Here is a 17,063-nt window from a genome sequence, read left to right on the forward strand (position 1 = left end):
TGTAACAGAGTGTAATCAGTGACAGATTTGTCATCTCTGTTCCATGGCTGAGGCAAAGTCCCGTGATAGATGAGACCGTGGCCTCCTCAAGCTATCTTTATGTTGTACTAAGCCAGGCTTTAATTTCTGGGCCAGCGAGGGAGAAGTCCATTTCTCTTTGGTCCTGGGGTCAGCCCCCTTTGGGGTCAGTCCACTTTGGGGTCATGCTGGGGTAGGGAGATGTAAGACTGCAGTGGCACTGATTGAAGTGCTGTGGTCTCCCCAATGCCAAATTTACATGAGCAGATTGCACCTTCAGAGCTGAGCCACACTCCAGATTTGGGATTGGAAAGTCATTTCTCCCAGTCATATTGTCAGGTGTTTCACCCTTCCAGTCTGCTCCCTGGAACCATCTGGGAAGTCTTTTGGCTGTGTGGGAGGATTGGCAATGCATTGGTGCTTTCTGCCATGGTTTCCATCCTTACTTGCACTCGAATGCTGTTGGGGTTTGTGATGATGGGAAGATGTCCTCTGGCTTTTAGCCAGGTGCGGCCCATGTAAACCAAGCTATCCTCTCTGCAGGGAGATCACTGAGGGTGAAATGAACCTGGGGGAGAACTGGATGTCAGGTCATGGAGAATGGTATCCCTCTGAGATTCTCACACTCCCTGGACCCTTCCTAAAACCTTGATTCCTTCAACCAAGAGATTATCTGGCCTCAGCAGACTTAGTAATAAAAAAGATCTTTTACATTTCATTGTCTGGGGAGGAGCATTAAAGTACAATGAAGTATAAAAAGCACTAGAGAGCTACGAGAAACAGCCAAAACAGAATTTTATTTTTTGGGTTCCATAGTTGGAGGATTTTAATTTTTTTAGCAAATAAAATCATGCTGAGGTTTGATTCATGTTTCTTTAATTCCTCAGAAGTCTGCAGTGTCATTCTTCTGGTTTGGCATCCTAATTCAAAGTGAAATACATAAAGCCAAAAGGAGTGTGTCAAGGAGTTTCTCTAGCTTTCATCATCTTTTTTTTTCCCATCAGCATTCACCATTCTTTTTGAACTGACTGGCAGTGTGTAAAAAGGAATAGAGGGAAGGGCTTGGTAATAAAATGTTAATGAGATTTTTATTATTGTTTTCAGTGGTATCAGGATAGAACCTTTATGCATATAATAACAGCTAAATATTCAACTACAGAAACTTGCTCTTAGCAAGCTTGTAACAACTCACTGCAGCAGACTCGCGGTGCCCGGCCTTTAGGACAAATTAACAGCTATCAGTACATGCATGTACCAGTGCAACTGGGTACACACCATAAGAGGAGATTTATCTTTACCAAAAAAAGGATATGAAAAAATACGCGAGGATGAGGCACAAGCTCCCGCGGCTCTGCAGAGCCCCGCCGCGCGTGCCGGCTGAGCTCAGGGTCTGCACCACCCTGCCAAAGGTGAGCTGCTGGCACCGGGGTGGAGGTGGGTGCCAGGGGATGTGGAGGGCTGGGATGGTGGGGTAAAGCTTAATTATGGACTTCTGTAGGAGTTTTCCAAAGCTGAAATTTTTGAAGACAGGGACAGGAGGGGGATAGCGTGAGATGGGGAGGTGGGAACTTCTCTGTGGGATGAAGTCATCTGCAACATCCTCTGTCCAGGTGAAATGAGGGGCTGCTTCACTACATTAACTCTCTTCAAATTCAGGCTAGAAGAGCAAGAAGAGACCCGAGGGGATGCTGAGAGTGGTCAGCTGGGAGCAGATTGAAAAAAACATCCTCCCTAATCCCCATCTGTGGTCAGCAGAGACACGGGTTTCTTCTCCAGTCTGCCTACAGAGAAACCTCTCTCTCTTGCTGACTGCAGAGCAGTTGCCTTTACAGGGGAGCCAAATCTCTGAAGATCTCCCTGCTCCCCCTGTCCTCCATCACCTCTACAGCATTATTTTATCCTGTGCATGTTTCAGGACATTGCTTCTCCTTGAGTCATCAAACTCCAAAAGCCCATGTGTCACATAGCAGGAAACACTGCAAGTGTTTCTAAATGCTTGTCTGTACAAAGAGTGCCAGGGAAATACCCTGGAAGTGCCTGAGGATAATTTCTGTGAGCAGTGTGGATGTGAGCTAGAGGAGGAAGGATGGAAGGGCATGGGAGCTCAGTGGTTTGAGCACAGGTTGTTATTTTGGTGCTTCTGGATGCATGGGGTTCTTCTGTATCTGGCTGTGAGAGGCACTTGTGAGCTGAGAGCGTTGTACCTGCCACAGGCAGGTTAATTCACTTCTGCTTCCAACATCCTCGGGAATCTCAGCGTGAGGTGGAGGGTGTCCCACGTCCATGCAGCAGACGTGGCTGATAAAACCTGTCAGCAAACACAGTGTGATGGAAATGGCCTTGGCAGCCCACAGCCCCTCTGTGAGGACTCCAGCCACAGAGGTAGCACCACGATGGGAGCGGCTGTTTGCATCGCCAGCGCCCCACCTCTCTTGCTGTGCCAGACTCTAGAAATGCTAAAAGCAGAATTATGAGCACGCATCTCCAGGGTACTGTAAATATCATTTTTAATTAACTGGCAATTCTACAGAGGAGACTTTGTGCAGTTCTGTGAGACATGGGAACAAAGTTCAGCCTGTGCCTGTGACAGAGCTCCAAATTTGCCCTGCACTTTCCCAACCCAAAGCCAGCAAACAGATGTGCTCTGTGCCTCCTATTTATGCGCTCCCAAGAAATTAGCACCCTGTTAAGCTACACAATGCAGTGCATTTATTTTTATTTCACTGTGCTTCAGCCTTTCAATGGTAGCTCCACATTATTTCTTACTGGAATCAAACCCAGACTAGCATCAATGGCTTCTTAAATCAACAGGGTTTGAATTTTGTGCAGCAGAACTAGTGCCTATAGCTTAAGATAAAGTAAGATAAAGCAGCTGCCAAGATGCTAAGTCCAGTGTTTGACTCCAGTCCAAAAGGGAAGGGACAGAGAGGAAAATTTAATTTCCAAATACCTGAAGCTGGGACTGTGATTTGTTTGCAGACCCAGTTTAAGGCAATAAACAGCTATATTTATATCTCCTGAATGTGCCTATTATTTCAAGATCTCATCCACCAAGTAAAAGCGACATGACAAAGCAGCACTGTAGGGAGCCAAAAAATGTATAAAAAGCAATTGATCCATTATAGATGCAGTCTCAGGCAAGCTCAGTCTATTTTTAATCATTTTAATAACGCAGCTGATTTGCTATATCAAGGAGGGAAGCTGAAGTGGGATCCCTCACAGTGAGCTAAATAATAGGCTCATGTGGCTCAGTGGCATCTGGACATCTCCAAGAGTGTGCAAGGCTCAGCCATCTCCCTGGGAAATGGTGTCACTGCAGCAGCCCTGCCCAGCAGGTCACCTTGAGACACGGGAGACCCCAGAGACAAATGGATGATGCTTTAGGAAAGCAAGGGAAGAAGTCAGTGGGACATTGAATTGTGGGAAGTGGGATTAGAAAAGGGGAGGGTTTATCAACAGCATTTAAAAGGTGCATTTCTGTTGCTGTGATTTGGGCAGATGGATTGTGATGCAGGTTGCTGCCATGCAAGGCAGATTTGGGCATGCATAACCAGACTAGGAGGCTCTGGTTCCTCCATCTTCTCTCCATGTTCTCCATCACCACAGCCCCCTCTCTCCACTTCAAAGAGACAAAACCCATCTGAGCAACACCCATTCAGCTTATTTGTGCCAAAACGGCTCCTTCATCCTTGGGTGGCTTGTTTGGCCTTGTGGGAAGTCTGGAAGAAAGAAAACTTGAGGTTTCCCTTCCCTTGCCCAGAGTGGCCTTTAAATGAAAGCGCATGTGAGAGGGACAGTAGACAAATGCCTTTAGCCAAAGGGTAGCTTTTAGGACACTCAGTTAAATCATAAAAATATGACAATGGCTTAGCTACAGAGAGTGGTGGGAGGCCATCGAGGAGAGAGGGACCACCCATGAGAAGTAATGCAGTGGGGACAGTGAAAAAAGTCAGCCAGCAGCAGCTATGCCCAGGAAGAAGATGAGTTGTTGGTTGAATATAGTGACAATAAAATAGAAAATATCGCCACATTTTTAACTTGAAAGCTAAGTGCTCTGCAGCACCTGGGATTCCTCATAGGAAGGATGATCCTGGACTCCATTTTGCTGACTCTCAGCTCGCTTCATAAAGCAAACAGGAGTGTCCCAGTTAAAGGCTGTAAAAGGGTTGGGACAAACCTTGGTGCTAAACCTGCCAGGGCAGCAGGATCTGGTCATTGCTTCTCTTCCCTGCAATACCTCAGAGCTGCTGGCATCTCCCATAAGGAGACTTCCTTATAAAAACGTTTATCTTCTTGTCGTGTGGAAGCAGCAGTTGTTTCTCCGTTACGGAGCTCTGTCAATCCCACTGCGGGCAAGAGGTCAGCAATGGGACTCCCACGCTCATTCTTCATCTGGCAGCACGGGCCAGCCCCAGCCTGGCAAACCCTGCAGATGGAAGCAGTGGCTGCTCGGTCCCAGTGCCAGAGAGGACTGATGGACACCTGGGATCTCAGCTGGCCCACTGAGCAGCCCCAGATGTGTTGTAGCCTTGTCTGGCAGTGCACTGCATACCTGCAGGCCTGTCCCACACAGTTTAAGATGGGGAGATGCTCTTGAAGGAAAGGAGTGTTTTACCCTTTCCAAGTTACTCACCATCACTCTTTAGATCTCTTTCTCCATATTTTTCCCCTCTGGACCAAAGACTCCACTTTGCTTACTCAGTCATTTCTTTATAGAAGCCATTTTTCTCATCTTTATTGCCTTTTCTTGAATCCTGCCCCTCATCTTTATATCTTTTCTGTAGATAAAAGGATCAAAAGACAGTATTCAAGATGTAAGTGAACCCTGGTTTGATTCAGTGGCGTATTAATATTCTCTTTTACATGCCCCTTGGTAAATGTTAATATTTTATTTGCTTATTCCACCACTACTGAGCAATGAACTGATGTTTCACAGAATTATTATAATCCAAATATCTTACTCCTGAGTGAGCCCAGACCCCATAATCTTATATGTGAAGTTCAGAACATTTTTCTTGCCATGAACATTACTTCACATTTGGCTACATTAAATTTAATTAGCTGTTTTATTGCTCATTTACTTAGTCTCATCATATCTTTCGGCAGGCCCATGCTCTCACTAGCCTGAATGCCACAGTGTCACCTGGAAACTGTGTTCCCTCACTGCTCTCCCTCTTTCGCAGACTGCCTGCTAATATGTAGAGCAGTGTGTGTCCTCACTCAGATCCCTGGAGAAAACTCAAAATCATCTCCCTGCTTGTTGCCTTGACTGCATGAACTCAAGGTTTGCAAGATTCCTTCTCTGGAGATGTATCACAGCTGGATGCCTTCATCAGATGAGACTGTTGCATTTCACCCTGGATCAGAGATCTGAGGTGGAACCATAGGCTGATGTCCAGCCTTTGCTGCAGCACTAGTTTAATTAATTCATTGAAAAATTATCACCAAGGCCTTCAGGTGACATTGAAAGCTACTGCAGGATGGGACTGACTTACAGCACCATGAACCAAGGTGAGGGCAGATGGCTGTGCCCTGGGCCAGCTGGAACCTGATAGGCTTCACACTCAGCTCCAGATTCAGTGAATTACCACAGTCCAACCTGGAGGTGTCAGGTTGATCAGTTCCTGTGTCCAGTTTTTGTGTGGAAGAGGAAACTGGAGATGGAAGGAAGGTTTTGGAAGCTGATGGTTCCCTGTTATCCAAGTTTACCAAGAGTATGGGATGTCCCTCTTCACCTTCCCCAAAGAGAACAACTCTTTGTTGAGGGGAGAAAGCACAGAAAACCCATGGAGGAGATCAAAAAGATTAATCTTCAAATCCTCACTTTGCTTATTTCAAGCAAAAAAGCTCATAAAAGTTCTCTACTAGTTGTGTAGAAAGACAGCCCAACTTACCACAGCTGAATTGGAGCCCACCCCACACCTTGGGGCACAAAAGCACTGACCCAAATGGACTTTTACCCATATTTGTCACACAGGTTCACAACTGAAGCCTTGGTCCCTTGGCTAGAGCAGTGGAGGAGAGGCAGGATGCAGGATTTCCTAGTGGACTCCATGACCCAGGAATGTTTTTTGCCTCATGGACAAATAGCCTTCCCATCCTCCCTGGACTCCTCAGCTCCCATCTTTGCAAGCTGGGCTGGCCCAAACATAACATCCTGGGACTAATTAAACTCAGATCAGCTTGTTAATCCTTTCTTGTCAACTTTTGGCCTTACTTAGTAAACTTTTTTTTCTGTTTTTACATCCCCGTCTTCGTCAGCCAGTGCTTGTGGGGCAGCTCTTTCCTCACCAACCACCTTCACCCCTGGAACTCCCCTAAGAAAACAATTCTGGGACCCAGTGTGTCCCCAGATAACACTTCAGCTTTTGAAAAAGAGCATATTTTGCTGAAAGTTCATTTTGGCAAAAATGCTACAATAATCTCCCCTTTTGAGCTCTTTTCTGGTATCTTATTCCCAAATGGTCGACGAAAACTAGGAAGGAAGTGAGGAGAAAATGTGGGTGTAGAAGAACATCCTGTTCTGCACAAATACCCTGGTGTGTTGTCAGATGGATGCTCTGCTTTAAATAGAATAGGTCTCATGCTTGCAAAGGCCAAAGTAATACACTCTCAGAAATTAGAAAAGTTGCAAACAATGATTTAATAAAGAAACTGGTTAGACCTACTGCATTAAAGAATTAAACAGGTTAGATCTTCTCATTGTCACATGTGATCTCATTTCTGTGTTCACCTGTAATGCACATGCACAGAGATTTTAGGAAAAATCCCTGGGGAACTCAGAGAAATTCTTTCTTGTTTACTCTGTTTGAGTGGCTATCTCTGTAAAAAAGGTCACTTGGGGTAAGCAACATTGAAGCAAGAGCTAGAAGAGATCCAGTGGGATAAATTCAGAGCTTTTACGTGTCTGAAGAAGTTCTTCTGCTTTGATTTGATTTTGTGACTCTGATTTCTGCTATCTGTTTTTCAAGGGGTTGAGTGAAACAGCTTTGGTGCCCTTTTTTTTCACTATCAGTATAATTTTACCACAGCCACACCAACTGCTTTGGTTATCACTGGAACATTGTGATTCTTTTTTCTCTTCTGCACATTTTCTATATTTTACATTTTTCCCATTATGCTTTGCTTTGAATCTAAAATTCTTTTGCAATTTGAAGGAAAAAAGGAAAGAGATATATCCTTGAGTACAAAATGCCCAGCAGTCTGGGAGTCAGGAAAATTCCACAGGACTTTCAGCAAAGCAACTTTTCCCAGCAACAGCATTTTTACCCAAACTTCTGACCATCTCTACAGGCAGTTAATATCGATCAGCAGGAGAATTGCTCAGCTGAATATTGCAACTGCAAGAGCCTAAGAGCTGCTATATCAATATATATTGTTTTAATAAGGGAATCCCAGGCCATGTAGAGCTGAGCCTGGGTGAGAACCCAGGAATTCCTTCATCCTCCTTGCCGTTGCCACTGGAGCACATGGTGTTTCTAGTGCCAGGTGTTTCCTGAGTGGGCATCAGGGAAGGAGTTATGTGTTCCCCTAAGGCATTTTCTTGTGCCTGACACTACTTTCTCCATCAGTTTTGAAATAATCTTGAAATTCATCTTTGTAAAGACAAAAATGAGCCTGTGTTGGAGTCAAAGAGTCACATGGACACTGCGTTCTGACCCTTGAAGATGTCTCCTCCTGTTGTTTATCTCTGTAACTAACACAATGCAGCTACAGGGACAGTCAAGGGGCACAAGTGACATGCTTGCACTGTTCTATTGCACAGAGGGAGCCTACAGAAAAGAATCTTTAATTTCGCTTTTCAGTATTTAACACTTAGCCTTTGTGCAATAAATGGGGTGAGGAGGACAGAAGGGATCACATGTTTGATTCCAGTGAAATTCTTGTTGTGGTCAGACTGGTTGGACAGTAGTTGGGTCACTTAGAGGTGGACAAATGCATGATTCACTCTGGCTGGACCACTGCTGGCTCATCTGACACAGCCCAAGCACTGATCTCTGTGGGTCAGGGACCTGCAGAAGGCCAGTCATGTCCTTGTGGACAGCCTGGTTGTGTAGAAACAATAGATTCCTGGAATCTCTGAATTTCCATGCATGCTAGAGAGGATGAAGACCTTGCCAGCAGTCAGGTCTTCTGCAAATACTTCCTAGAGAGCAGCACACGTTAAATCCTGTCTGTGATGAGCCCCGTAGCCATGCACACCAGCTCACTCATTGCCTTACTGCCTTCTGCTTGCCTGGGTTTCCAGTGCCTTCCCTCCAAATGCATTCCTCTTTGTTTTGATCCACGCTCATTAAAACACCCCTCCACTCACACTGGTGAAGACAAAGTGTCAAAGCTTTAATGAAAGGGCAGCATGTGGATGATTAACAGGCTTTTTTGCAGTAGCCAAGCTCCCCATGCTGGGCTTATTTCTGGAGCAGTCAACCTCTTATCTGATGTAGGGCCATGTGTGAACGAGAGTTGGTCCAGCTGGAAAACGAATGACATGTCGTTCTCTGCTGTTGAAACCATCCATCATAACATGTCCCAAATGGTCCATCATGTTGTTGTCTAGTAAAACTCAGCCATCAGAGGCAGTTCCTGTTCAGATGCTAATGGGTACATGTCTGAAAATGTGATTTCAGCTATAACTCTGAGAATATTTAGTTGGAATTTATGACTAGAGGTCCTTCTAAGCTCCATCAACTCTGTCTGTCTCACACCTTTATAAATAATACTGGTCTTCTGTTTCTGAAGCTTTTAGAGCAGCCCCATGGAATTTTTTGTCCAGTGTCTGGAATACATCACATGCAAGATTTCACTCTCAAATTTCAAGCTATGTGGGTACATGTCAAATAAATAAAAAATAATTTGGCTGAGCAGTGTGAACATCATGAAAGGCAGTTTGATGAACCTGGCACTAGGATATGGAAGACTTTGACACCAGTCCTGGCCATATTAAGACTTTCAGTATTTCTCCTTTTTGTGCCTCAGTTTCCTTTCTATTTGGTTCCATTTAACATTATGCAAAATCCTTGAAGGGAACCTCCACTGGGTTTTGCTTAGGTTGGGTCATGTCCATCAATACCTTCCCTTTCCTTGTGGAGCTGTGAGACCTATGGAGTGCTAAACGAGCATTAAATGGGAGCAAATGTATGGAGGAACAGCAAGCACTTGGGCTCATGCTTTAAACTTTCCATAAATATAGTAAATGGAAGGATCTAGTCCTGAGAAGTGCTATGGGGACAGGGGTGCTGCAGAGCTGAAAGGGTTGAGTGGTGGGAGTATGTGTCAGAAGCGGTGTTTGCAGGGTCAAACCCTGAAGTATTATTTGGGGTTATTCCCCTCCATACATAACCTCAGCAGTCACCACTGCACACCAGTGCCTTGGGGAGTGGGTAAGGGGATCTATTAATACTCTTAGGAAAGAATTAGTATCCAAACAACTTTTGTTTCCTTGTTTTTTACACATCTGTGCTCTCCTCTGTCACTCGCTACAGCGCAGAGCCTGGTATGCTGTGACAAAGAGCTATTGATGGAGTGCTTGTGTGAATTGGCCCAGCACTGGTCACAGCCAACTTCTGTGGGACCCGCTGCCCCGGTTGTACAATACACTCCAGTGTGCTGGGCCATTTGTGAAAGGTCAGAAATGAACAGAGAAATGGACTGGAGTCAAAAACAAGCAGTCCTATAAATATCAGTCATAGTCAAAGGCAGTTTATTCCATTCCTCCCCTCTCCTTCTGTGTGTGTGTGTCTCTCCCTCCCTCTGTTGTGGTTTCCCAGATATAACTCCATGCTTCTGGCTGGGGAGCTCTGAAAGGAAGGCAGCACACACACTGCAGCTTCTGCTCACATCTTGCACACATGGAATAATCCTCAGTCCTGCAAGCAGGGCTGACAGCCGGCACGGAGTCCAGGCGTCATCTGGACTCTGATGTTAAGTTTTGATTTCTTGGATTTTCCTTATCTGTGAGAAACTCATTTGTGACAGTCTGAGAACTAGATTTGGCCACAGACTCCTTGGATTGCGACTTCTGACAGCTTTCTTCTGTTTGACTTCACAATGACTTTAGCAGCTAAATTAGAGGATATTGAAGTGACGCTGGAGCACCTACTAATGGATGTGTTTGTAAGTAAGCCACAATTTCCTTTTTAAGTTGAGATGCCAATAATCCAGAAGGCAGTATACATTTTTTATGGCATATCCAAGGTGTTACGTTGACTTAATTTCTTTATGTTTCCTGATAAACTGTGTGTAATCCAACTCTACCAATATGTTGTGGTTTAGGCATCTCCTACAAGCCATAACATGCAAAACTGGAACAGTGTGACATCCAAGACAGGACAAATTTTGCACTAGTTGTGTGTATCATCTACAAATTTGATGTGAAAAGAAGGAGAGATTTGGTCAGTTTGAGGAATATCTCTGTAAAGCTATTGTATTGACAGAGATTTAAACTGTGCATTGCTTGACATCAATCCTATGTCAAGGCATCCTACATCAAGTGTCCTTGATTTCACTGTTTTAAAAGCTATTAGATTATAACTTTGACTCTTAGGTTATTTTGTAAGAGATGGAGGAACAAGCAAAACAATTGTGTTTTCAAGAGAATTCCAGTTTATTACTCCTGGATGGATCTTTAAAATCTTGGATGGATACTTTAAAACAGTGTTAATCCAGTGCTTCCCTGGAATCATCAAAGCTCAGTGAAGCAATGTATGATTTGCTTCTACACATCTGAGTTAAAATGCTGTCTTTATCATCTTATGTTAAATAAGATGTTCCTAAAAATATCAAAGCATTTCCAAACACATTCTTCGCTTTTCGAACACAGCTCGATGGATTTCACCTAGAGGTCAGAGATGGTCATGTTTTGGAATGTTTTTTGGTCGGAGGGGATGGAAAATAATAGTGAGGGATTGCTGGTTCATTTGTCTTTGTGAAAAAAAGTCATGCCAAGGTGATCTGTACTGTCTGAATTCAGGCTATAAGAAATAAGATGGCAAGTGACCTTCAAAATTTTCAGAAGAGTTTTTTGGCATCTCTTAAATGGAATAATCCAAATTTTAGGGTCTAGTGATGGGGTGTCTTAGGCATCAACCACAAAAGTGAAAAAGAGGAGATCTTGACAGATTTCTAGTCTGTGGTCCAGTTATTTAGATGTCCATCTGTGCTGTGAAATGGATTCAAGTTTCTCTGTGCTGTCGTCTCCCTTCAGTACTTTGGAAAGTGCCTTTACCCCTTTCCCAGGCAGCTGAGATTGGGGTAGATGAACATTATTGGAGACTGTCCTGTGAAAGCCTCTGCATAGGGCATGAAATACTGAAATACTCCTTGGGCTGTAATATCTGAATCAACCTAATGATTGTTTGCCTCTCTGGGTTCAACTCCTATTCCCAGCTCTTAGTATCTGTGAATCCCAGAGAAAATCCCTAAGGATTTAAATCCCCACCAAGCAAAGATGTAACATCTGCCTCTCATGACCACAGCACACTGTGAAAGTTATTCTGTGTGGGAAGGGGCCAATGCTTTCTTTGGAGTATTTGCAAATGTTGGAGGATAAACTTGGCACCCCACAATTCCTCTTGGTCTATTTATAGCTCAGCATTGCTTCACTGACTTGGGTGTTTGACACCTGGGGGACTGAGACCCTCCTGGTGTCATTGAACAGTGGGTGCTTAAAGCATTTTGTCACAGGGTAGCTCCAAGCAGAACCTCAGAGGCTGACAGCATCTAAGAAATTCAGGGCTGTCGGAGGTTGAACAATAGCACACGTGTCTGATTGTGTTTGAAGGGCATAAAAAACCTCCTGTCTTTCTGGGAACCACACAGCCCAGTAACAGGGAAGCAGGGAATCATATCTTCTTGGTGCTTCACATCCCATTGTCTATTTTGATGTCCATGCCTTGATTCCATCCAAATGCCTCTCCTCATGATTTGCTTTGGTGTTTGGTGGTTTTTGCAATGAGGGTGACAACTGGCCAAATAAAGTTCGCCAGAGGTGCAGGTGACCTCAGTTTGTGAAACCAATGGAGCTCTTCTCAGGCTGTGTTTTGAACTGGTCTGTCAAATTTGTAATTCTAGAAACCCAGTAAAACATCCTCAGCTGGGACAGTGCAGTCACAGCTGAAATTGTGATGCAGGGACACATCTGTGCAGTGCCATGCTGTGCCACTCATGAGCACGGCTGGGTCTGGAGGAGCTGGGGGGTGTGAGCAGCATTGTGCAGGGGACACTGCAGTAGTGTCACAGCTGTGTGCTCTGCAGGGCCTGGGGCTGCACGACCCAGGGGCAGCACGTCCAGGCTTCATGTCTCATCAGGGCTGGGAATCCATTCTGGCCTCTGTGTAAATCAAGGAAAAAGGTTTTTCCTTATGAGCAACCACGTTTGCAGCTAGCTGGGCTCTTCTATAACCTACCTAGGAATTAAGGCAGGAAGAATTTCAGAAAATCTAGATCAAATGCCATATGCAGAATCACCACTATCAGGCACAGTTTTCAGGCTTTACTCATACATCACCTTGCCTTGCCGCTGTGTTTGATCTTAAACCACCTATTCATTTAACAATGCTAAAAATAACATCTGGATATACTGGATACAGAAAAGTAAATATAAAATTCAATATGAAGGAAGAGCAAAATGTCAAGTTCTGGCTGTTACAGAGCACTCTGGCAGCCAGATTTGTCCAAGGTCATTGATCCACTACCACATGTTTTGCTGCAGCAAGATGGGTATTTTGGTGAGGAGCATGGGGCCAGACTGGTTGGGTTGGATGGGCTGTGGGCAGACTGCGAGGTAACAGGACCCTCCTGGGAATGATCCTGAAGTCTGCTCCATGCCATGCATCTTCATCTGTGTCAGGTTTATTGCTGAAAGAGCAAAGCCATCTGTCACAGTAATGCTCCTCTTCCAATTCTTCGGTGCCCTCCACTGCTCCAAACCAGGTGATTACTTACAAAATTGGGAAATTGTGGTCCATGGAGCCTTGAGTTATCTTTTTTTCCTGAAGAAGAAACTTAGTTTTAATGCTTCTTGGACCTTAGGGGCAGGAACCCATTCCCAGATCAGTGGACCCTGACAAAGCTCACTTTAATAGCTTGTACTAAACTATCAAGCCCATTTTGTCACAGAGGAAAAGGTTATAGCAGACAACAAATGAGAAGCAACCACCAGTTTCTAATGAAAACTGAGACGTAGCTCAGCTCAGACTAACACACCTTGATGTAATTAGGCTTCTGCAGTAATGTAGACTGAAGAAAAACTAGGATTGGGCCAGTTTTTCTCTGGACGGGCTTTTTAGCTAAATTCTGCAGGAGCTCACCTGGAGTGAATTCAGCAGTTTTGCAACGATGATGGCAAGCCTCGCCAGCAGATGTGTTCAACACCTCCTCTGGAAAGCTAGTACTACATGAGAACACTTTTTAAAACACTTTTTTCTTTCTTCTTGCGGAGACCAGAGATTTGCATCTACATGGCACGAGCTGCCACTTCCTCCAGGACAGGTTGTTCTTGCTGTGTTGTCATCCTGCTATCTGAGAAGCAGCTGGTGCTGCACTGACACTTCCTCTCCCGTTTCCAAAGGGCACTGAGAGAGAGAGCTTTGCTGGTACGAGATGAGATAAAAGGGAAGCCTCTGACATGACATTTCATAATTAGCTGTCATCACTGGCGGGCTGCTACCCAGCTGCTTGATGAGCTGGGACTTGGCTGCCTGGGGAAAGCTGGACGGGGAGACAGGGACCAAAGCAGGGGGCAGTGCAGGGAAACTCACTCAGGTCCCTCGGGTGTGCTGCAGGAAAAAGGGAGTCTGAATATGAAATGCAGACTCTGGATCCTTGTTTCATAGCTTGCAAAAGACAACCCTGAGCTAAACCCTCCTTCCCTCTGGACACACTAATTATTCTCAAGCAGTCTGTGAGTGAGAGCTTTGAGGGAAACCTCAGGATCAACCTTGCTGCCTTCCAGACCTTGCCTTAGGCATAGGTAGAGCAAACCTCCAGGATATACCCTGCCCAGCAAGCATGGGGCGCTTTGCATGGGATGTCTGGAAGGGGTTGAAAGTGAGAAGGGTTGTGGAGCCTGCCTCGCTGAGGGATGCTTTTCCTTGCTTTATGGATGTGGCATTAGACCTGCTGAAAAACAGACTTTCAAGCAAACAGGCTAAGGGATAATAATCCTGTTAGGAAAGTGAGCTGAAGTAGTCAAACATCAGCTGGCATCAAAAAGGAGACTGAATTCTGAGAAAAGACATGATGGAGCTGTAGTGGAGAGAAAGGAGAGAAAAAAACCCTTCAGATGAAGTCTTGAAACCATGAACCCTGTGTGCTGGCCCACTCCAGATATCACCTGAAAGAAACAGGCAATTTATCTCCAACAGTTCCTGGGACCTTAGAGTCCATCCAAACACATCCTGTCATATCCACAGTACACTCCATAGCTCCTACATTCCTGCAAATATCTGTTTTCACAGCTGGCTTCTCAGGCTTCCTCCCACCACACTCCACAGAAAAATATATACTTACATGTACATGTGTCTATGTATGCATATATAAAAATATTTTAAACATATTTTAAATATCTTTACATATGTAGCATATACGTGTCTATACATGAGAGTATCTGATAAAATTATATTTGTGAGAGCTTTCTGGCATGGAGAGGGGCTGTAATTGCTTTGCCCTGAGTGGATGTAGCAAACCAGATTTGCCATGCTCCAGCCTTCATCACCCAGAGAAACAGCTGCTCTTCTCCTTCCCCTTGTCAGGTTCTGGCAAAGTTAACACCAAAACAGAAAGAGTATGAAACTCAGTCAGAAGAAATTACCTGGGATGAACTGGAATTAAGGTGGGAGATACACTCCTGTGTACAGACAGATCTAGAGCTGGATATTTGAAAGAGAGGGACTCAAATGCTAAGAATGAAGAGTCTGAAATGAGGGCCAGGTCTCTTGGCCAGTGGCACCACAAGAGACAGAGCTCCCTGGTGGACTTGGGCAATGGGGATGGCACTGTGAGGTGGACAAGGCCATCATGTCCCAGTACCTACATATTCCAATTCATAAAGCTAAGTTGTGAAGAGAGAGACATTTAATTGACCCGCCTCTTTATCAATAATAGTGAAATAATAATAAAGTCAGCACTGATAATTTTTCATGTTACAAATAGAGAAGCTGAGACAGAGGGACATGGAGCCATTTAAGCAGCATCCTCGTCCATCTTCCCACTTAGAAAGGAGTAGAAATACAATTTCCAGAAGCCTGGGTTGGTGATTTGTTCCCTCCAGAGTATAAGACACACAATCACAGAATAATCCAACTATCAATGTCTCACAGATCTCTGGTGCCAAGGATGAAGTGTGACTTTGGATCTAGTCCTAGCATGCTCTGGCATAGATAGCCGTGAAATTTGTCCATTCTTTGGGCAATTACACCATTAACCTTCCTACTTTCTCATGCCATCAACACTAGAAAACTGTAGCCATCCTCATAGCTGGGACTGAGGACAGTCTGGAGACAGGAGGGGTGCAGGAAGATGGTTGTGATGAACTTGTTTCAACCACCATTTGCACCGTGAGCCCTGCAGGCAGCAGTCCTGCTCCCTGCAGTAATCAAACAAACATTCTGGCAGTTGCTATCGACTCCCGGTGTCCGTGTTACGCTTTTCTTAATAACGATTGCAATAATAAGACATTATCAACATGTAAAGTGATCCATTAACCTCCACATCAGCAATAAATTGTGTGGTTTTGCCAGGCTGCCAGGGCTTGCTAATCGAAGAGCAAGAAGCAAGTTCATACCCAGAGCAGTCACAAATCATAATGCAGAGGTGTGGGTGCTAACCTCACCCCTTGCAATATAATGGGTATTTCCATGTGTTTATTTATCTGAGAAATTGGTTCTTTGAAGCTGCTCCTAATGACTTTCTCTCTGGCAGCAACAGCATCCCCCAGTTTTTCTTCAGTATCCAGTTTGCAGGAGATTGACAGCTTCACCCTTCACCACTGGAGTCAGCATGAGTTATGGCAGTGCAGACAAGAGAAGCAGAATCAGGCCCCTTGACCTGCAATAAAAGCTGAGGTTGCTTAGCAGAATTGTGCCATTAAAGAGATCTAATTAGGTAGTTTACCTCAGGTTTTGTTTAGACACTTCTGAAACTGAAAAATGAAAAATAATCCTATCAGGTCTTCCCAGTGAATGTAGTCCAGCATCATGTCTTGAGCAGCAGATAACATCAGGTCCCTACAGACAGCTCCAAAAGAGGGTAAATGCATAACCACAATCCCCACAGTTACCTTTCAACAACCAATTCCTTGTACTCAAGGGTTTCACCACGCAGAAATAGCACCTTCAAATTTAGCAGCCCACAGCAGATGTCCTTTTATGAGTTTTTGAGTAATTTTTTGAGCCCAACCTAGGAATCCAGCTGCCATGGACAGCCCTGGAGCAGAACAAAAGCCTCAGTGCTGTGCTGCTGCCCTCCACACGGTGCCATCAGCTGCAGAGAGCTCCCATCTCACTCCCATGAGAGCCAGGTTGTGCTGCTGATCCTCAGAGAGCCTTTGTGGAACAGAAGAGCTCTGTGAAGCAGCCTAGGCTTGGTCAACCATGCTGAGCAACACACAGACACGAGACAGTGAGAACAAAGAGCTGAGAGTGTGAATGCCAAAAGGGATGTTAGCAAACACAAGGTAATTAAATATAGCTACCACAGGACAGAGGAGAACCTCCGAGAGCTGGCAAGGCAGACAAAGAGTGGCCAGTTGTCATGTTTGTTTCAGAATTGGTGGGGAGACACTGACACTTCCAGATTCCATTCAACCCTCAATAAAATAAGCAGCTAAAGCAGATCTGGTGTCTCAAATCTTGCAAGTGCCCATTTCCTTCCAGCTATGACAAAAGGAGTCCAAGCTCATATAAAGGGACCAAAGTTAGGAGAGGTAAATGCCACTTCAGGTGTGTCCTACAATTGGGGTAGGGTTTTGTATGAATAGATAGGAATTACAGGGAGACACTCCAGGATTCCAAGATTAAAGATCCAGAGTTAAACTTTTCACATTTCTC

General features: G+C 44.7%; 1 protein-coding gene across 2 annotated transcripts in view; it reads left to right on the forward strand.

Annotated features, from left to right (window-relative positions):
- FRMD4A (FERM domain containing 4A) overlaps positions 1-17,063 on the forward strand; it is a 356,654-nt gene that overhangs the window by 136,440 nt on the left and 203,151 nt on the right. The window contains exon 1 of one of the 2 annotated variants that reach the window (XM_014255213.2): positions 10,031-10,131. The exons of the other annotated variant lie outside the window; for it this stretch is intronic. Coding sequence (XP_014110688.2) covers positions 10,066-10,131 — 66 coding nt within the window. The 5' untranslated portion in view covers positions 10,031-10,065. Of the gene's footprint in view, positions 1-10,030; positions 10,132-17,063 lie in introns of those variants that run through there. 2 annotated transcript variants of the gene reach the window in all.

The sequence above is a fragment of the Pseudopodoces humilis genome, chromosome 5 (genome assembly GCF_049639895.1).
Source record: "Pseudopodoces humilis isolate 2021_Gansu_Grassland_sample_001 chromosome 5, ASM4963989v1, whole genome shotgun sequence".
NCBI classification, from domain to species: Eukaryota; Metazoa; Chordata; class Aves; order Passeriformes; family Paridae; genus Pseudopodoces; species Pseudopodoces humilis.